The sequence below is a fragment of the Neolamprologus multifasciatus genome, chromosome 3 (assembly GCF_963576455.1).
Source record: "Neolamprologus multifasciatus chromosome 3, fNeoMul1.2, whole genome shotgun sequence".
Classification (NCBI taxonomy): domain Eukaryota; kingdom Metazoa; phylum Chordata; class Actinopteri; order Cichliformes; family Cichlidae; genus Neolamprologus; species Neolamprologus multifasciatus.
The window spans coordinates 2,101,511-2,124,209 of record NC_140441.1 but is presented as its reverse complement, the minus strand read 5'-3'; the positions used below and the strand labels follow the sequence as shown (position 1 = coordinate 2,124,209).

Genomic DNA, 22,699 nt, shown 5'->3' with positions numbered 1-22,699 from the left:
GTTAATCCACCATTACATGGACATCACATTTTGGGTTATTTAGACCAAAATACTTAATTTTTGTCATGGTCCCTGTGCCTCACCAGCTGATCCCATATTAGGCAACATGTGTTTCTCTCTCTCTCTCTCTCTCTCTCTCTCTCTGCGTAATCGCGAGCCCTACTAAAGATGGCAGCACTGTGCTACTCGTCGCTGGATCGTTGAGCTATCAGCGTCAGTCGCTCAGTAGTTTGAGAATCAGAATCTGTGAGTTGTTTCCGTCTGTTCATCTATAACTAAGGTTTCTGTGTACAGATCTTTCCCTACCTGCCTGTCATCTCATGGAGGAGTGTTGGGATTTGTGTAACCCAGTTGTGGAGAGAGCAGAGTGATTCTTTGGAGCACGTCTGATCCCCTTCCTTTCCCTCACGGACCCCGGAGCCCCCCCCCCCCCCCCCCCCAGCACGTTGTATATAGTATCAACTGGTGTTGTCTGTATCAATAAACTGTCTTCTCTTCAAGGATTTCTGGTCTGTGCCTGAGTCTGTTAACTAAACGTGACAATTTTGCTCTACAAGGGCCTGATATCCACTTACAAGGACATTATACTGCTACTGTTCTATCAAACTTTTAAACAAATATCCTCATATGTGGCTCTTATTTTTCTTAAAAACAAAAAAATATGCCAAATATGCCAAAATATCAAAGAGAAATTAAAAATGCATGCCATGGAAGAGTTCAGGTCTTAGGACTTTAAAACAAAAGTTTTAAAATCAGATCAGTGGTCAAACCCAAAAGCCACAGGAACATCACAGGTCTATCATGATTTTAATTAAAAATAGACTTCAATAAAACAAACCAAAAAACATATCAGAAGAATAAAAGCTGCATCTTTGCTCATGCATGCTCGAAACCCAGGGAACAGAGGAAAGACAGAGAGTGAGGGAGCAAGTAAAACAATTTAACTGTTAGAATTTGGCTCTGAAATCAAATGAGCAGATACTTTTGATGTACTCGGAAGAAGAGTTGATGAAAAGGAAACTCACCCTGAAACTAATGTAAGGTAGGTTATAGCTGTGCCGGAGCAATATAAATATCACCACGCAGTGTCCAGCGTGACGATATATGCAGTATGTGTAATGGTATTGGTCTCAGTGCGCCTCTTGGGGTAAAGCTGCTCATTTATGCACGTGAGCATGTGCATATAACAGATTTGTTACCTGGACAAAAAGGTTTTTGTAAGTCTGGTCCTGCTTATGTGAAAGAGAATTGCATTAATACACCGTGTTTCTCTGCTCCAAGTGACCGGCAGCTCTTTCCCACTGTAAGGATGTCTATTATAGCCTCTACTTCATAACTGTCTGACAGTGCAGACTGTTCAAACTGTGTTTTGACCTTTTTAGCTAGATGTCGAACATATGAAAGACTCTTAAGCATAATTAAACTCACCTCCCATCCAAGAAGCTGCTTCTGTTCTAAGACCAATTGATGGAGAGTCCCAGATTTAAGCCCTAATGGCAGTTGTCCCTTACGAGGGTCATATGATTAGGCAGATAATCTATAATAAGTCAGTGGCCGCTGTGACTCGCTTTGGTCTCTAGTTTTTGTTTTGTTTTTTTCATCAGGAATTTTTGATTGCTGCATTAAGTTGCTTCTTCCTCACTTTAACACGTTACTTACTGGGCTGTCATAAAAAATATATTTATACTCTGAAAAGACACTCAGCGTTCTATTGTTCAAACGCTGCTGGAAGAAGAAGAACAGAGTGATTGCAGATGTTTGTATTTCAACTAAACGGGGCAATTAGAAGAAATAAACCATCGGGCAGCCTTCCAGCTGTTCGAGGAGGGATTTGGGGATTTCCGAGGTGCACCTGAATGCAGCGTCTGTCTTTTTCTCTGAAGTGTAGCTGTAGAGACCGCAGTGTGTTTGTAACAGGGCCGTGGTTTGTGGACCCCTCTCTTCGCGCTTCCTTCTTTCTCAAAGTTTCGTGAACTTTATGTTGCATGTAATCGCGTCAGTGTGAAGCTCCATCTGAAGGTAATGTTAGCAGTCTGTAATGTTTTCATGGCTAACATCAGCTGTGTACAGCTTATATCCAGCACAAATTTGCCGCTCCACTGTTCACGGTAAAGGACTCACAGCTGGACCAACGAGGCCGAGCGCTTAACGCTCTTCCTCGTTTTAGTGTTTATGTCTGTAGAACAGTCAAACTAGTTGTGGTATTACAATTTTTCCATATTGAAGCCTGGAGTTCAGTATCCTATTGTCAGTTTCTGGAAGTTTAGTTATTGCTGAGTTCATCTACAGTATAGTTTCAGTAAGAACTGCGCACTGAATTATTATTTTCATCATCCTTAAACGTTATGGTGTGACGAATGGTCTCCTGGAAATGGCAGAGATTAGAAAGAAAACAGGTTTACATTTCCAGTTTTCTTTATGTCAGGATGTTACTGCGCATGCACAAAGGCGGTGAACGGTCCAAACGCAGGTTTGTCATGAATAAATGAGGCTTCAATAACACCAAGGACAGGGAGACAAGGGAGAAGTAAATGAATTACGCAAATCAGTGAAGCATTTGAAAGAGTCCAAAAAGTTGTGGATGTTATTTCTCATCCATAAAATTCTTACATTTTTATTATGGAAAAAGCACAAAGTTTAAAAGAGGAGGAGAGAGACAGAGAAATAAGTCAACATGATGTGGTAACTGTAAAATGATTCACTGATGAGGGTTTCACATGACCAAGTAGTGCGTTATACTGTCATGGAATATGGATTTTCTCCAGCGTCCTTGTACAATAACTTATGTTATAATTACTTCATTTGTTGAAGTGAAATCATACCATATTTTTTTTAGCTGGAAACAACATGTTTATGTAATTGCCAGTTAAAAGAGAGAGCGAGGAACACGGAGAACGGATTCTACAAGAGCCGGAAGCCAGGTGAGCAATGTTAAGTGGAAAGCCAAAAAATAAATATTTACATGCATGCACTATACTTTGTGTGCATTTTGGTTGCAAACTTGAATTGGGGTACATGATACTTATACTTATATTTAAAATAGAGGTGATGGTATTTGAAAAAAAACTCCCCAGTTTGCTTCTTGCTCAGGTGTATGGAAGTGCATTGAGTGACAGACTGATTTTTGTGGTCTGTCATGAACAATGCTACTTAAGTTTCTTGATGAGTTGGTGGACTGTCCTCATGTGGTTAAGAGGTTGTGCTGTGTGCTTTTTCTTTTAGCTTTTTCTTTCTAACTTTCTTTGGAAAAATCTGGCAAATGCAACTGAGCCTTGCCTCAGGTTAGCTCCACACTAAAACAGATCCATTCAATGAAAATCTGGCTATCCATTCTGAATTACCCTTAGACACTAAAAAAGCTTCAAAACAGTTGCTTTGGAAAGTAAAACTGTAAAATGTACCTAACTGAACTGAGGTTTGCAGAGTTATAAGGGGCTGAAAACATTTGCCTGCAACATAGTCAAAATGCATTTTGGAATATGCTTAAAAATATTTGAACCACAAAAAGCCCTGAAAAATGTAGATCCCAGACCTGAAACCCCTGTTTTACAGAGTTTCAAGACTCAGTCTGAAAGTATTCAGTGATAATTTGTAAAGAAATAACAATGAAGGTCATTTTTAGCTTTCAGTGCATGGTGGTTTTTGTGGCTCAGCGTGTAGGGTATTATGCAGATAAATGTGTCAGCTTTTTGGGTGACAATTTACAGCACAGACTCAGACTTTACCTTGATGGGATACTTGCCAGATATCATGACCAGCGTTATTAGTTACTTCTTCAAAAAAAAGTAACTGAGTTAGTAACTGAGTTACAAGATTCTAAAAGTAATTAATTACTTGAAAAGTAACTATTGCATTACTTAATAAATGTTTAACCCTCTGGGGTCCAGGGCATAATTGGCCATTATTAACTACTGATTTTACCTCTACATTTCACCTTTAAAAACGATGTACTTTGCCTTTTTTGATATCATTCTTTTTTGCATAACTTCACGTCTGAATTTACAGTTATGTTTTCATTTTGACACACTGTATTACCACAATTGATCTAAAATCAGTCAAAAAACATAAAATCAGAGTAGAAAAAAGTTATATTTTTTACTGTAACAACATGTTTAATGAATCATATTTCATAACTTTAAATGCAAATATAAATTGTCAATTTTAAAATCCTATGCAAAAGTTTTGCAAACAACTTTGTTTTACCTTTTACCCCTTTTTAAATTTTTAAATAACCACTTCAAACTATTTACATAACAATCAGCTGTTCTGCATTCAATAAGATGCCGCACAACTTATTTGTGCCAGTCCAAAAAAATAGTTTCTGTCCACTATAAAGGAGAACATCACAACCACAACATCACACAATTGTTCTGACACACAACACAAGAGAATGCCATCGGACTCGGTCCATCGCAGCAGTTGCTGCTTCATCCCATGACAGTTCAACTGAGCGTAAGTCTTCAAGGAACGTACTCCTCCATGTTTTTTGGGGTCTTCCTCACCGTCTCTTTCCATTCCCTGGGTTCCACTGAACTGCAACACGGGCGGGTCTTGTGTCTGAACCGACGCTTGGTGACTTGGATGTGGAACAGCTCTAATCCTGCACAGCGATATACTTCCTCATTGGCAACATGATCCGGATATGTGCTCTTGAGCAGCCGTCAAAGGCAACGCTGGAGACTTGGAAGACGTCGAGATTGTGGTTGATCTTAACAGTCGATTTCCAAGTCTCCGCTGCGTACAGTGCCATCGGTATAACAATAGTCTTCAGAAGCTGGAACTTGGTTGGTGAAGGCAGTGCGGTGTTCATCCATATAGGTCGTAGTCGTTTAAAGGGTGCCTATGCATTCCCAATTTGGCACTTGACGTCATGCTCAGCGTCCCCCGTCACTGCTGAGAGTGCAACCCAGAAGATAAAATATTCGGCATTTGGTAAAGTTAAAATTCACATCGGCAGTAATTGTTAAGTCAATTAGAGTTTGCTAAAATTAATATTGAATTGGTGTGTAACTTTGCCAAAAGAATGTCAGACTGTAGGTTTTTTCTGGCCATCTCCTCAGTTGGATCAGGAGTGACTTGTTTAGCCAAATAAATCTATTAGCTATTAAATAACAGAAAGATGAACTAAGAAAGAAGAACAGTCTGAGGTTCCTCTGTTTAATACTCCATTTTATTCTAGTCTGTTACATTAATTGCACATAGCAACAGCTTAGCAACCACACTTCCTGTTATTTCCACTTCTCCGAACTCACATATGGAACAAATGCTAAACCACTAACTAAACAACCGCTAATAGAAACATGGCAGTAACCACAGGAAGTGCACCATTTTGATGAATGCACCTCTTGTGTTGACACAGGCAAGTATGTACAAATGGGTCTTTGTGGGTTTCAATCAGGGTGGTCTGGTCTGTTACTTTCTACAGCACGCACAATACAGGAAAAAGCTTCTATGAAACTGAATCTTCCAAAATGTGCTTTAAATTAAAAATGTACCAAGTTGGTATTAGTAATGAGCGAACATTCAGTCCATAGTTAGAGATGATGTGAGGTTCTTAACATTAATTTTAATAAAACATCCTATTAAAACTGTATCTCTATTTAATAGGGGCATGGCCATTTAAAGCACTTGATGCTGCATCTGTGCAGAGATTAAAAAAGATTGGTTTCTCTACTTTAGTCACATTCAATCCTCCTACATGTTAAGACGGTGGATCCTCTTTGAATCCTGGATCAGCCAAAATGTTTGAAAATGTTGTTCAGACATGTTGAATTTACTTAATGTTAATTAACAGAAACTTCCAGTCACAGTGAATCACTGTCTGTGAGTAAATGTATTTTGTGTGTTTGTGTGTGTGCTGATCTACAACTTCATGGCTCCATCTAGTGGGCTGATAGTAGAAGTATATCAGCTGATGGCAGCTTCCTTTGCCTCACACTGCTGTCTGACTGCATTCAGCTGACACTGAGATGAAGCAGGAAAGACGCAGCTAATATTTGGACAGCACACATGATGGAAAGCAGGATTTCAGTCGATGTGCACATGAATGATTTGTGTTTCCTCTGCAGGTGAAGGTGGAAAGTGTGTGTGAGCTGAGCAGCATGGATCAGTGTGAGGACAGAGAGAGGGGAGTCCCTCCCTCTAAAACCGCTCTATGTGGGGAACATGAGAGCCAGACCAAAGCTCAGAGGTGAGATGACCATCTCTAACTGTCCATGACTCTTCTCCATGTCACAGCTCAGCACTCACATCACTGCTCCATCATTATTCACAGGAACCAACCTGGACCTGAATCAAATCAATTTAAAACATACCAACTCTCTGCTGCAGAGAAGTGAAGTATTAGGAACTCTCAGCAAATTAACTGCTTGATGTTGTTGGATATAAACTGCAGTGCAAACATGTAATTCTCTCAATCACATTCAAACTATTCAAGCGAAAGAAAAAACTAAGTTTCCTGCACAGAAATTATTTTTATTCATAAAACAGCCAAAGCATCATTTTAGTATTTTTTTTCTTTGAATCTTCTTAAAAAAAACATTTTTCTCATGATTGATTATACTGTAAACTCAGGCAACATTTTTAAATCTGTTTGTGATAGAAAACAGCAGCACACTGCTGTGTATGACTTCAATGATAATGGTTTTCTTTCAGGAAATAAAAACACATTGAGGTTTGTTTTCTGAGGAAACCAAATGTGAGCTGTTCCACTCAATCAATAGTCAATATAAACATTTAAATTGGTCTTCAAGCAAAACAGTGATCCAGATTTTATCTGAAGTGATTCTTCATCATTTCCAGACATTACGAAGCAAAAACCAGTCCAACAAGGCACTCTCCATTTTACTCTCCATTTTAAAATCCACCAAATAAAAATGTAACTCCAATCTGTTAAATGTTGAGAAGACAGTTTCGTCTTCATCTACTTGTCCATTAAATCTGTTCCAATCACAACTCTATTTACCCTGGACATACTCTTTTCCATTTCATTGAGCATACTCCAGAATTTGTCTTTATTTTCTAAATCATATGCACTGACATTATCACCCCTTGGATTTTTAACTTCAAATTCCTCCCTCAAGATTTCCTCGTGGCCTTGCTTTTTTTCCCCTTCATTCTCTCCATCATTTAAGCCATCTGTATATTTTTACCGGTCATAGTTAATACATTTGAAGTCCTCATTTTCACGTCCACCCTCCAGCCTTTCCTTCTCTCTCACTTCCTCCTAACGTGCCTCCCCTGTCTGATATTCCTTTGTCTTCATCCAGCAGTATCACAGTTTTGACTGCCAACTTATTGGCAACAGCATTGATGGCGGTTGTTGTTAACCTTGGCTCTGACTAATGGAAAATCTGAAAATCTGAATTTTTAGAACAGTTTCTCACACAGATATGAAGTTTGACTCACTTGTTCTGCGTTGGAAACCACAGCAAAATACAAGAGTGTCCTCAGTGGCCAGAAGAGACAAGGATACGACACCGAGGAACTTGTCTGACAGACGACTCACCCAATCTGAGAAAAACATCTCTGCTAAAGGGTTGAATTCTGCTTTGACGCTGAGACAAATCCTGCTAGTGGAACTGATCACAGCCACAGAAACAGCAATTTGAAATGACAACATTGCAGACGTGGAAGCAGAGCAACTATGGACCAAAGTTTCAGCCTGTCTCAGCAATGCAAAGCCCCCTGAATCTTACATCACAATGGAGGACAGGAAGGCACTCACATCACTCATTGATGACTACAACATTATCATCCTTCCAGCAGACAAGGGTAGGGACACGGTTTTGCTAAACCATAAACAGTATCATAAGAAAATTTTGTCACTGCTTAGTGACAAACATGAGACCCAGAAAGTGGCTACAGGAAGAGGGTGATAGATAGCAGTTAGAACAAGACAATGCTATTGACCGGACCTCATACCACAGGCTATACCAAGAGGAATATACACCAAGTGTCTGGCTTTGATCCTCAACATCAGCACTCCACAGTCTATTTACACCTACAGGCCAGTGGACACTCTTTCAATGGTAAATGGCCATTATTTATATAGCGCTTTACTAGTCCCTAAGGACCCCAAAACGCTTTACATATCCAGTCATCCACCCATTCACACACACATTCACACACACTGGTGATGGCAAGCTACATTGTAGCCACAGCCACCCTGGGGCGCACTGACAGAGGCGAGGCTGCCGTACACTGGTGCCACCGGGCCCTCTGACCACCACCAGTAGGCAACGGGTGAAGTGTCTTGCCCAAGGACACAACGACCGAGACTGTTCAAGCCGGGGCTCGAACCAGCAACCTTCAGATTACAAGGCAAACTCCCAACTCTTGAGCCACGATCGCCCGTCAGGACGGTGGTGAGGATGTACACATCCTGGACAGGGAGGAACGCTGGTTTGAACGAGGAGTCAAAGAACTGACCTCACAGCCCATTGTTCATTCAGTGGGCTGGTTTCAGTCATTGTGCAAATGTAATGTTTATAAGATTGGGGAAACCTGCAGTCAGCTGAGACTGAAGAAGTCACCTGGATGAGTGATGAAACGTTTCTCCCATTTAAAACACTGCATCCAGATGACCGAATCAACATTTTGGGACACAGATATTTTCTTCCACAAAGGGACATTAAATACCTGAAAACTCTTAATAGAAGCAGATGTCTTAGAAACAAGCAATCTTGTCTGCTTTTCCTTGTGCTTCCCTGAACTGATTTTTCAGTTCACTGTTGCACTGCAATTCAATGAGTTCAGTGGGGACACGCCACATCAGCTGAGAAGAGGTCTACAAGCAGCTGCAAGTGTCACCGCATGCCTCCAAGTCAGCAAATCACGTTTCAAACTGCCATTGCAGGATTTCAATAGCAGACAGATGAGTTTTGCATAGTTTCAGTTTTGTGGAGAAGGCTTTCACACTCTCATAGGCCGCTATAATGAGCTGTCCGAAACCTGGCAGCTTTAAGTTCAGAATGTTTAGCTTCTGTATAATGTTTACAAGGAATGCCATTATCCATTTTGAATCATCCAATTCAAGAACATCCAATTTAAAACTTCAATGAATATCTAGAATTTAGCTTTTAACTCAAAGAATCTCCTCAACACACCCCTTCCTATGCTAATGCACACCAGTAAAGTGCCTTAAAATCTTTCAATTTCCTTCAAAAATGCCCCGAACTGGTGGTGTTGTAAACCTCTGGACCTGATGTAATTTACACATTTCAGGATTACAGACATGACTTCAAGCATTTTCTGCACAGTGCATGTTGATGTTTAATGCAGTGCATAGCCATTGCTGGATCTGGATCTTTTCCTTTGGTTTGGCCGTACATGGAACACAAACTTAGCACTTCTGTCAACTCTCCATGAGCCAGGGTTTGTGACATCTGCTTTGAAGTTTACTCAGGATATGTATTTTGAATTTTTCTTCAGTGACTTAGGAGAAAACAGATCAAACACCCTGTGTAGCAATATTAATTCCCATTCCTCTATGTAGTAGTTTACGGAAAGTATTAGATATCCCACAATACTAATGTTAATGTTGGTTATTGAAAAAGTTTTTTTTATGCTTTAGATTGTGACAGTTAAAGTTAGTATAAAATTGATTTCATAAGTTATTGTACAAATGAAAAAAATCCAGAGGTTGTCAGATGAGAGGTACTCACAAATTTTTCATGGACTGGCGCCCCAGTTACCTGTCAGCTTTAACATACTAATCAGCCTGGTTTGGAAGGCTGATGTTAAGGTGCTGGAAGAGAGACTGGCCAGTTACTGAATGTTAACTACATTTTTTCTGGTTTTCTACCAACTTCTACTTATTTACATGTTACTGAAGCAGTGATACGCAACAAAACACTTTTCGTACTTGAACTCAATACAATTCACTAAGCTGTTGAGTCTCAGTGGATTCAGAAGGACTAGTAAATTTTTACAACTATAGGGAATCATCTTAATCACTATCTTAAAAGGTCACTTTTTGAATTTTTACTCTGTACTTGAACTAATTCTTCATGGTTCCTCCACAGTGTGGACCAGGAGAGCTCAGAGGTTCTCAGTGATCACTCTGCCCAGCAGCATCAAACACACCTGGACTCCATATTTATGGTCTGTACATGTACAACAACTACTTTCACATCTATTCTGTTCACAGTCATCTCCATGCTGCTCTTTGTAGACCAGTGGATTGTCAGTGTGCCCAACATGGATCTGATGTTTGGATCCATGATTTCAGTCTAATTGGCTCATTCATAATGTATTCTGTTCCAGCTGCTGGAGGACAACATCATCACTTTTGTGAAGAACGAGCTGAAGAAGATCCAGAAGGTTTTGAGTCCAGATTACCCAGAATGTGTAGAGAGTCAGTGGGAGGATGATGAAAAGAGGAGCACCAGAGAGGCATTTATAAAGATCACACTGAATTTCCTGAGGAGAATGAAGCAGGAGGAGCTGGCTGACCGTCTGAAGAACAGTAAGAGGATATATCTAAACTTTAAGCTGCTGTATAAATAGGACATTTTACTGATGTCTCAAGAGATTGACCAACATGTGGTCAAATGGACATACCTTACAGAAAAGAAACTCAACTCTTCCTTTACGCAACGTGATAATCTGCTTTTTTTTTCCAGAATGTCTTGTTTCAGTTTGTCAACGCGAACTTAAATCTGCACTGAAGAATAAGTTCCAGTGTGTGTTTGAGGGGATCGCTAAAGCAGAAAATCCAACCCTTCTGAATCAGATCTACACAGAGCTCTACATCACAGAGGGAGGGACTGCAGAGGTCAATGATGAACATGAGGTCAGACAGATTGAAACGGCATCCAGGAAACCAGGCAGACCAGAAACAACAATCAGACAAGAAGACATCTTTAAAACCTCACCTGGAAGAAATAAATCAATCAGAACAGTGCTGACAAAGGGAGTAGCTGGCATTGGGAAAACAGTCTTAACACAGAAATACACCCTGGACTGGGCTGAAGACAAAGCTAACCAGCACATCCAGCTCATATTTCCATTCACTTTCAGAGAGCTGAATGTGCTGAAAGAGGAAAAGTTCAGCTTGGTGGAACTTGTTCATCACTTCTTTAGTGAAACCAAAGAAACAGGAATCTGCAGCTTTGAAGACTTCCAGGTTGTGTTCATCTTTGATGGTCTGGATGAGTGTCGACTTCCTCTGGACTTCCACAAAACTATAATCCTAACTGACCCTAGAAAGTCCACCTCAGTGGATGTGCTGCTGATAAACCTCATCAGGGGGAAACTGCTTCCCTCTGCTCGCCTCTGGATAACCACACGACCTGCAGCAGCCAATCAGATTCCTCCTGTCTGTGTTGGCATGGTGACAGAGGTCAGAGGGTTCACTGACCGACAGATGAAGAAGTACTTTAAGAAGAGATTCAGAGGAAAAAACCTAGCCAGCACCATCACCTCCCACATGAAGACATCACGAAGCCTCCACATCATGTGCCACATCCCAGTCTTCTGCTGGATCACTGCTACAGTTCTAGAGGATGTGCTGAAAACCAGAGAGGAAGGACAGCTGCCAAAGACCCTGACTGAGATGTACATCCACTTCCTGGTGGTTCAGGCCAAAGTGAAGAAGGTCAAGTGTGATGGAGAAGCTGATACAGATCCACACTGGAGTCCAGAGAGCAGGAAGATGATCGAGTCTCTGGGAAAACTGGCTTTTGATCAGCTGCGGAAAGGAAACCTGATCTTCTATGAATCAGACCTGACAGAGTGTGGCATCAATATCAGAGCAGCCACAGTGTACTCAGGAGTGTTCACACAGATCTTTAAAGAGGAGAGAGGACTGTACCAGGACAAGGTGTTCTGCTTCATCCATTTGAGTGTTCAGGAGTTTCTGGCTGCTCTTCATGTCCATCTGACCTTCATCAACTCTGGACTCAATCTGCTGGAAGAACAACAGAAGAATGCTATATGGTCTAAATTTTTTGCAAAAAAGGAGTCAAGAGAAGTGGAATCTGCAGTGACATTTTTCTACCAGAAAGCTGTGGACAAAGCCTTACAGAGTCCAAATGGACACCTGGATTTGCTCCTCCGCTTCCTCCTGGGTCTTTCACTGCAAACCAATCAGACTCTTCTACAAGGCCTGCTGACACAGAAAGGAAGTAGCTCAAGTTCTCATCAGAAAACAGTTCAGTACATCAAGGAGAAGCTCAATGAGACTCTGTCTGTAGAGAAAAGCATCAATCTGTTCCACTGTCTGAATGAACTGAATGATCGTTCTCTAGTGCAGAAGATCCGACAGTACTTGAGTTCAGGAAGTCTCTCCACAGATAATCTTTCTCCTGCTCTGTGGTCAGCTCTTGTCTTCATCTTACTGTCATCAGAAAAAGATCTGGATGTGTTTGACCTGGAGAAATACTCAGCTTCAGAGGAGGCTCTTCTGAGGCTGCTGCCAGTGGTCAAAGCCTCCCACAAAGCTGTGTAAATATATTTGTGCTTTTATTTTTTCTATTCTACCTAATGTTGATTCTACTTACTGAAAAGCTTCCATGTATAATTTAAAAAAACATGAACAGTGTAATGGTGAATGGACTGGTTCTTATATAGTGCTTTTCTACTATGTCTGAGCACTGGAAGCACTTCATAAAACTTGCCTCTTTCACCCATTCACACCGTTTTGCACATGCACTGTTTCTAAGCTCCTTTTCTTTAAATGCTTTTAATCTAACATACACATGCTTACTGGAGCAGACAGAGATCGAACTACCAACCTTCCGATAAGTAGGTGACCACCTGAGGCAAAGACGTGGACGGTGGGCTCTCATACAAGTTTAAGAATGTTAATATAAAAAACATTAATGTAAATGATTACTAGCACTCAGAATCAAGTATATTTTGCTTTACAACAGTTGAAAATGCCAGTGTTTCTGAAGAATATATGGATGCAACTTTTATCAAAGTAGCACTAGTGCATTTTTCTCTCGGCTCTCAATGGAGGCGGTCTCACCTTTCTTCCTCTCCCTTATCTTTCCTGCTTTGCTTCTTATGTCTTTGTCTAGTCACGTCTAGCTCTAAACCCTCATAGAGTCTCTAAGTCTTGTTCTCTAAAACCTAAAGACGAATTATGGTTTTAATCAACTTTTCCCTTAATGCAATTGAAACCATGTTCTTGACGAGAAACCTCGGTTCGGAACCATGATAACAGTGTTCTTGCTGATCGGAGCTGGCGGACTGTGAGTATTCAGACTGTGCTCATTCAACACAACACGGATAATATCTTGGAGAAGCTCGCGGCTCACGGCTCGGGCAGCACGGTGGCACGGTGGTTAGCACTGTTGCCGCACAGCAAGAAGGTCCTGAGTTCAATTCCACCATCAGGCCGGGGTCTTTCTGTGTGGAGTTTGCATGTTCTCCCCGTGTTTGCATGGGTTCCCTCCGGGTACTCCGGCTTCCTCCCACTGTCCAAAGACATGCAACTTGTGGGGATAGGTTAATTGGATAATCCAAATTGCCACTAGGTGTGAATGTGCGAGTGAATGTGAGTGCGAATGGTTGTCTGTCTCTGTGTGTTGGCCCTGCGACAGACTGGCGACCTGTCCAGGGTGTAACCCGCCTCTCGCCCTATGACAGCTGGGATAGGCTCCAGCGCCCCCCGCGACCCTGAAAAGGATAAGCGGAAGCGAATGGATGGATGGAAGCTCACGGCTCTTTAATGGGAAATTGAGAGACCTGGTGACCAGTGATGGACATTAGACCAACTGTAAAATTGGATGGAGTTTGTTCGCAGTAACCATAGCCCAGCTCATGCGGCAGTATATTAATGACTAACCTCGTATTGTGGATGGATTATCTCAGTCGTTCTCCTGACTGAAGTGTGGTCCATTTTCAGCTTCCTGCCATGCCATTGCACTTATCACTAACCATTGGGTTAGTGACAAGTGCAACAGCATGGCACTTAACCCTGCTAACTTCTAACTTGACTAAAATTCTGTTTTGCCTGGATGTTAAACCTAATTATCACAGCTGGTAGAGCAGCCACGGTGATCATTTTATTAAAGATGAAATCATTTAGACAGTTTTTAACTCTCAGGGATGCTGCAGTGTTCGCTTGACTTTGGGACCTGAAGCGGAGTTAGGGCCCGGAAATGGCTAATGACGTCAGACTTAAAGACCGGATAACACAATTTCCCTCAGGATGAATAAAGTATTATCAATCAGTCATGGACAGGCTTTAGCCCTAAAAATGAATACTCCTCCACAACTTTTAGTTTGTCTCTCTGGTTGGAAAAAATATATAATTAATGTTTTGTTGGTGGAGCATTATTTTCTGTTTCTTTCCTGACCCAGTGCACTCCCTTCAACATAATTTAGGTGTCATCACCAATCACCTCTGTATCCATTTTACTAAAATAAGAACATAGGTCTAATTCTTAAGGCCCCTGGGTTTACTAGCCTCAGGTTGATCTTGTCTCTATGTCCAAGAGTTTTATTCTTCAGTCTTCTTCTTTTATTCTTCTTTCTAATACATACACTAATGCACTTTTTGTCTGTTGTCAACACTCACAACTCAGTTTGTCTTTTTTTTCTCTGCTATGACTGCCGTCATTGGAATTAGAGAGGAAAAAAATGGTACAGAGGTTCCTGTGCCATCGGGTTTGTTTTCAACTGGGCAACCAGTTGTCACAAATTGCAGTAGATTACTGCTAATCATTCTTCATTACATGTTATTTAATCTGACCACAAATATCTTTGTTTTTTCTTCAGAATGAGTATCTGCAACCGTTCAGAGAGAAGCTGTGAAGCTCTGTCCTCAGTTCTAGGCTCCCAGTCTTCTAGTGTCAGAGAGCTGGACCTAAGTAACAGTGATCTCCAGGATTCAGGAGTGAAGCTTCTATCTGCTGGACTGGAAAGTCCACACTGTACACTGGAAACTCTCAGGTCAGGATTCAGACTTTCCACTTATGGACATGTTAATCTTATTGCATAAAAATCCTAACTTTCACAGAATTCCCTAGTATCTGTGAATTAGTTGTCTCTCAATTTCTGCCTGGAAAACCGCTCCATATTCACATTTTTTTTGTTTTAAATTTGTTAAAAGGAATCATGAACATGGCACTGGAGAAAACATTCTATCTAATGATTTTTATGTGCTGTTCATTTAAAAAATCTAGGACAATTTTTACCCTATTTTCACTTTCTTTTCATACTGGAAGAAAGAAAATATTAAACAATGCATGTTTTAGGTGCATACATGGCATTAATGAAAATGACTCTGCAGTCATTTTCATCAACAATCATATGTCCCCCTATATTCACACACTTTGGAAACACCAGGCCCAGGAAAGGGTGAAAGTGAGAGTGAAGTGATCTAATGGGATGATATGGTACTATAAGGTCGATAAGATAAGATGGAGCCTGATTATTCAAGACCTTGTGCGTGAGGAGCAGGATTTTATATTAAATTCTGGGCTTAAAAGGGAGCAAAAGAAGAGAAGCCAAAATTGGAGAAATATGCTGTCTTTCTAGTTGCTGTCAGTACTCTTTCTGCAGAGTCTTGCATCTGCATATCATGTGGTTCTGTTGGCTTAATCGGGTGATGACCTCCAGCTCGGAATGGAATGGCTCACATCTGAGTGTGAAGTGGTGGGAATGAGAATCAGCAACTCCAAATCTGAAAAGGGGGGAGTGACCACTCCGGGTTGGGGATGAGTTCCTGCCTCAAGTGGAGGAGTTTAAGTTTCTGGGTGTTTTTTTCATGAGTGATGGGAGAAGGGAGAAAATACTAATAAAATAAAAACAAACAAAATAAATGTTCCCATTAGAATTTTTTTTGCTATTTTTTGCTCTTTAAAATTGTTGTTTTCTTTTAGAATCATTCATCTTAGCAGTAGGATGTACATTTTTTGCACTCTCTGGTCAACTGATTCAGTGAATCAAATGACTCAAAAAACCCAATTCACTTTGGTGAGTGACTCATTAAAACTCGATTCAGTAAAAAGAATAAAATTTACCATCACTACAATGTGGACCCTTTTTAACCCTTTGGGAAACAGTAAAGGTAAAAAAGTATTAATTCCAACTACTATAAATAATTGTTACAGGTTACTCTAGCTCTTTAAAAGTAACAGGCATGTAGGCTTTAGTTGTCTAAGCAACTACATTCCACCCAGTTAGTTACCAAGTGCACCAATCTAGAAGAGAGGTACTATTAATGGTTATTGAACCCAGTTCTTTTATTCTTCTACTGGACAGAGAAGACGCAGACTCATACTGGTCAACGTATTTGTAATCATTTTATTCAATATATTATCTTCCAGAAGAGAGATGTGCCCAGTGCAAGCATTGGAAGATCTGAATAGCCGTCTTTGGATCTGTTACATTTATAATTTCACCGTTCCTCACCTAGCCCCCACTCCTCCTGTTATTTTGGTACTTTGTTCAACTTACACGTCATACACAGTTTTGATCAAAACAACTTCTTTACCTTTGCCCTTACTTCATGCGCGTGTGTGTGTGTGTGTGTGTGTGTGTGTTGCTGCTTGTCTGTAGAGGGCTCTTCGTTAAGAGGTGACAATATGCAAATGAAGAGCAGCAGCTGACCAACAAGCACTAAAATGAAACAAGTGAAAATCCCTCATTTGAACTTTTTAATAGTTTGGAAAGACACAAAGAAAAGTATTTTTTTGGTAATAGTGTTCTGTAAATACTCTCTGTCAATGATTCCTGGAATACCGTTAACATGTGTTAAAAACAGCATAGACAGGATATCTAGGCCAGGATTTGGAAGTTGTTGGATTTCTGTGGGGGGTTTGAAAGCTTCTTGAATTATCACCTAATTTGTGAAGTTGAGTTTGGCATTAAAATGACTGCAGCGATTTATCAGAGATGTGCAGAGCACAGGAGGACATTTAAAAAAATACAGGTGGTTCACAGTAGGAAATTTGCCGCATTTTAAAATGATGCAATTCATACATTCATCTGGCATTGACTGTCTATTAAATTAATTGAAAAAAGTAAAATAAATGAATAAAAACAAGCTTTGCAGGAAGTTTTCACTGATGGATTACTGTTTTGTGTTTCTGCAGTCTGTCAGGCTGTCTGATCACAGAGAAAGGCTGTATTTCTCTGGCCTCTGCTCTGAGCTCCAACCCCTCCCATTTGAGAGAGCTGGACTTGAGCTACAATCATCCAGGAGGCTCAGGATTGAAGCTGTTGTTGGCTGGACTGAAGGATCCAAGTTGGAGACTGGACACTCTCAGGTATGGAGAGAATTTTTGTTTGTTTAATTGTACTGAAGTCTGAAGAAAGAAGTTTCATTACTGTAAATTTAACAATTTATTCATGATTGTCTGGGAGACAGCCATCAGCCATATCGTCCTGCAAACCTTCATCTTGCTTGCTCTAGGCTGTTCTTTTTCCCAGTGGATGAGAGGGTTGTTTGTTTCAAGTTATGTATGTCAATAAGTGACATGTGGGATCAGGGCACCCTAGGTCATAGATCAATGATTGATTTTGTAATCCCATAATTGGACACTTGGGTGAAGAGAGGTCAACTGTCAAGTGGATCATTTGGCACTGCAGGATGCTGGACAGGACTGGCAAACCTAAACATATAGTGAGGTTGTGCTGGGAATGTCTGGTGTGGGCTGCAGTCCAAGAGACTGCAGTCTGACAAAGTGATCAGCAGCACTGGAGCACGACAAGAGACTGTCCTCTCCCCTTTCTTGGATCCTATCACAACTATAACAGGACAAGAGGTGGGGTACATCCTGGACAGAATGGCAGTGTGTTGTAAACATTTGCACTCAAATTCACACCTATGGTCAATGTAGAATTACCAATTAATCTAACCCCACTAATTACATGTCAAGCTTGGGCCAAATTGCCAGCAGAAAAAATTGGATTCATTCCTGGTGTGTTGTGGACTCCGACAGGGCTGCCCTTTCTTGCTGATTCTGTTCCTTATTTTTATGGACAGAAAAATTCTGTTGTACCTATGTAGTGGAAGGCTTCCACTTGATGGCCTCAGAATCTCATCTATCCTTTTTGTAGACGGCGTGGTTCTGTTGGTTTCATTAGGTACATTATATTTATGTGTCACTCTGGCACAGCTGGCTGCCAGCGGAGCTCACGGGCACGTTACTGCAACGCTCCTTCTGCTCCACGGCTGCTGAGTGACCCCTCATCTGGGGCTCTCCTCAGCTCTTTCGAGGAGAGTGGCACGGTTGCCCCTCCTTTGGTCTTCCTTGGTATGTTAATCTCTTGGGGTCTCTGGATGTCTGGAGCCTGGCTCTCCTCCATGCCTTACAGACACAAACTGCACCCTTTTTGGCTCCTACCTCAAAGCACACTGTGCTCTTTCAATCCTACATGCTGCACATTAATATTCAATATTTAGTATTTACTGTTATATTCACATAAATTATCACGATGATGTTGTTTATTATGTTGCTCTCTTTTTTTGCTTGTTTTCTCTTTTTCTTTTTTAAACAGGTGATCCAGGTGATTGATATATGTATTTTTTGTCTGTTGGTTTTTGTTTTTTGCCCTTTATCACCGTTCCTCTTCCCCGCTGTTTTTCTTTCCTTACCTCTTTCTTTCTCCCTTATCTTTCCCCCAGTCATATCTGTCCAGTGTGTAGTAAGCTAAAATAAAATAAACAATAAAAACAAAGGTGAATCAAATAGACCAATACAGCAAGGCGGGGATGGTCCATTTGTTAAAGTAAATCCGTTGGGCATCTTTCTTTGCCTTTAGACAATAATTCTGATGGCAAAAGAATCAAATGGGACAGGTAAAAAAAAAAAAGAAAGAAAGAATAATAAAAATTACTACAATAATGGTCATGCCAAAGTATCTAAATAAGAATTAATTCTAAACTTTGACATGGCCACTCAAAAACATCAATCTTGGGGGATTTTGTTATTCTGAGGTAGATTAATAATCACTTTATTGACAGTAAGGAGAACATTTCAAGTGGAGAACAGTCAAAGGATGTCAAACCAGATTTCATTGCTGCAACAACCATTCCACCAACTGCTTCAAAGGACTGACAGACCCAGGACAAGTCCAAATCATCAGCAGTTTGATCCATGTATGGACTGAAGTGCATTTCTGAAAATGTTGGACTGTTCCTTTATCAGTGTCTAACAGTATGTGTATGAGAGCGATGTAATGTCCATGTGTGCATGCTGAAAGAGACTGTGCTGGTCTGACCCCCCTCCTCCTTTCAGAGTGGAGCCTGCTGGAGTCCGATGGTTGAGACCAGGTCTGAGGAAGTGTAAGTGTGTTTTTAATGTGATTCATGAAAACAAAGCAGCACACATTCAACCATCTTCATCATGTCAGGAGTCATCATCAAAGTGTCAATCAGTGAACAGATGATGGATCAATAACTGCAGCTGGATTGTGTTTGTTCTCTCCATCAGATTCCTGTCAACTCACAATTGACACAAACACAGTTCACACAAACCTCAAACTGTCTGACAACAACAGGAAGGTGGCACGTGTGATCGAGGTTCAGTCATATCCTTATCATCCAGACAGATTTGACTATGAACCTCAACTGCTGTGTAGAAATGGTCTGACTGGTCGCTGTTACTGGGAGGTCGAGTGGAGAGGGGAGGTCCAAATATCAGTGAGTTACAGAAGAATCAGAAGGAAAGGAAACAGTGATGACTGTGTGTTTGGATACAACGAGAAGTCCTGGAGTCTGTACTGCACTGATGATGGTCCTCGTTCTGTGTGGCACAATAACAAAAACACGCCTATTTCCTCCATCTCCCCCTCTTCCTCCTCCTCATCTGTCTCTAACAGAGTAGCAGTGTATGTGGACTGTCCTGCTGGCACTCTGTCCTTCTACAGAGTCTCCTCTGACAATCTGATCCACCTCCACACCTTCAACACCACATTCACTCTAAAACTTTATCCTGGGTTTTTTATCTGGTCACGTTCGACAGTGTATCTGTAAAGAGTGTCATCCTGTGAGAGAAACACTGGCTGTTGAACAGATAGTTCAGTCTGTTCATGTCTGTCTCTTACACTCAGAAACACGTTTTCAGATTCATGGATTCAATCAGTTAATGTTTTAAACTGTTCTAAATGATTTCTTGTTCCTCTTCAGTCCTTTAACCCTTTAAAACCGGTCGGAGCGGGCACGCTCTGTTTTGCGTAACTATTTTTAAATCCCGGTAGCTCTGCAACCACGTGAGCTAGCGCAATAATTTTTTTTGCATATGAAACCTGAGGAGTTGTACTTACATCTTATGCCATCAGCTTGTCCTCGGTCACAGTTTCCTTCCACATATAGCTTTGCAAAAACTGCATAAAAAGCACTTGCAGGAACAAAAACATAATATTCCAGAAACATGCTTTGCCGATCCGATCAGCTGTTCATAACACTTCCTACATTGGATTAGACGTCAGCGCGAACTATCGCATGTCCGCCATGACCTGCCCGAAACCGGAAGTGACGTCATTTTCGCGGAAATGCAGTTTTTTACCGTCCGGGCCTCAATGAGCCTATACTGGTGTTTTTAAAAGTTATCTTTGACTTTATGACTTTCTGTGTGGTTTCTGGGATGCTTAGGACTCATATTGCACTGCTGGAAATAGTTTATTTTGATGCATATGCTGCTTTTTTGCAAATTTGCCCTATAATATTTATTTTCGTTTTTCCTGCAGTGTATAAAAATTGGTGTATTTCAAAAATAAAACTATGAAGGCACTCAAAATAAATTTCCTGTGGTGGGAAACTATTTTGTGCAACTTTTTTGTATTTACAGTTTTGAGGGATAAGCCTCTTAAATTTCTCTAACTAGAAATATATGTTAAAAAAACAAAAACGATTTTCAATTTATTTGTAGTTCATTGCACTTTCTTGCAATTTATGTAATCACTATGCACTTAATGCATATATATTATTAAAATCTAGGCTGTAATGGTTGTATTGATGTATAGCAACTTGAAATGCTCCCAAAAATGGCACTACAGCATGTAAAAATATAATATAAGCTCTGGCGGACTTGGTTCTATGGTAGGTCTTAAAGGGTTAAAGATGGAAGCTCCCATTATTACAGGTTTCACATGTTGTTTTTCTGTCTTGTTCCACTCAAAGCTTCACAGTGAATATCAGTATGTTGTGTTTCTCTGAAGCTTAGTTCACAACCAGCTCCTCTGCATTTTCAACAAGTCTGAGCTCATTAAAATGAATCCAAATGTTTGATTTCTCTTTCTCAATGGGATGTGTTCAAACTCTGCACATGCTCTTACTGTTTCACTCATTGTTGGAAGTTCATCCTTTGAAAATGTTTCAGCCATATAAGCTGAAAATATTGGCTCAATAGTTTTGAATGCAGTTCTAAGTAGAATCTGATTGTATTGAGATATCATAATGCATGTGACTATATACATAGCAAAGGCTGCATTAAACATTTTAAACTTGCATCGTGTTTTCAGAGACATTTTGAATAAGAATATGGTGTAGTATGGTGGTAACCGTTTCTAATTTTCTTAGAAATATCTAAATACATATTGTGTATCACTTCAGCTTCTATAAAAATTAAACTATCACAAAGGGTCCTGGTGAAGAATCTTGTGGAATTTGGTGACAGACATTAAATTAATTTTTAATATAGAAATATTTGAATCACTGTTATAATTTCAACTTCACATTTAATAAAACGTTGTGTGAAAAACATTAAGGAAGTGATGTCAGATGTATTTATGTCAATAAAACTTAAAAAAATTACACAAAAATGCTTTTGAAACAACCTTCTGTCTTTTGGTGTATATATCTCTGAGTTTACACGTCAATTCTCAAGGAGGGGAAACAAGGCAGAAGGACACAGACACCCACAGATGGACACAGAGGGCAAAGACACAAGGGGAAATCTAATAAACAATATTGAACAGAATAACTCAGGTATTATAGAATAATTCTTAACACAACCAAATAGACTTAACATAATACAAAACTGACAAACACACAGGAAACTCAAACCGCTGGGTCAAATTGACCCAGGACCATGACATTGGCCATCTTCCACAACAAGCCGGGGGTGTAGGAGAAAGACTGGACAAAGACATGCTGTGGAAGAGAATTAGAGATTAACAATGATAACATTAACAATAATAATTAAATGCATATTTGTTTATAAAAATGGTGAGATGAAATTGGCTAGAGAAACAGTGCAATGGGAGCATAGGACTATTGCAGGATGACTAAGAAAGAGTACGAAGTAACCTGATCAAGCTTATATAGGCTATTGGGAAAAGCTCAAGAAGTATGCACAGCATTGTCAACTGACGACAGCTTAAATTATGATATTGTGAAAGCCACTGTCCTGTGTGCGTATGAGTTAGTGGTGAAGGCGTATAGGCAAAAGTTTCAATTTGGGAAAAAAAAACATACCAGCCACATGTGGAGTTTGCGAGGAGGGAAAGAATTTTTTTGACAAATCGTGTCAGGCTAATAAATCAAATCAAAATTTATTTATATAGCACATTTAAAAACAACAGTGTCACTCAAACTGCTTCACAAATTAGGGAATAAATAAAATAAGAATAATTTACGAAACAGCAACACAAGACAAGACAAACTTAGAAGCCAACCAAATGATAGTTAAACTAACTCCCACATAGCAGTCTGGCCCGGATCTGGTATCGACCCGGCACTGCTGGCTGACTTCTGGCATGATAAGACGTATGACATCCAGATATGGGCCAGGCCTGG

General features: G+C 40.3%; 1 protein-coding gene across 4 annotated transcripts; it reads left to right on the top strand.

Moving 5' to 3' along the window:
• The first annotated feature begins 1,515 nt into the window (after positions 1 to 1,515).
• On the top strand, positions 1,516 to 22,611 carry LOC146521021 (protein NLRC3-like). Of its 4 annotated transcripts, XM_085154266.1 has the most exons (10): positions 1,519 to 2,019; positions 2,867 to 2,921; positions 6,069 to 6,190; positions 10,026 to 10,104; positions 10,267 to 10,468; positions 10,626 to 12,447; positions 14,731 to 14,904; positions 17,052 to 17,225; positions 19,200 to 19,246; positions 19,395 to 22,609. In XM_085154266.1, the coding sequence occupies exons 3-10, from the start codon at positions 6,102 to 6,104 to the stop codon at positions 19,934 to 19,936; spliced, it is 3,129 nt and encodes a 1,042-aa protein (XP_085010392.1). In that variant the 5' UTR covers positions 1,519 to 2,019; positions 2,867 to 2,921; positions 6,069 to 6,101; the 3' UTR covers positions 19,937 to 22,609. The 4 variants fall into 4 exon arrangements, with proteins under 4 accessions (XP_085010393.1, XP_085010392.1, XP_085010390.1 ...); XM_085154267.1 differs by having other exon boundaries at positions 1,516 to 6,190; positions 19,395 to 19,603; positions 19,783 to 22,611; XM_085154264.1 differs by having other exon boundaries at positions 2,837 to 6,190.
• The last annotated feature ends 88 nt before the right edge of the window (positions 22,612 to 22,699 follow it).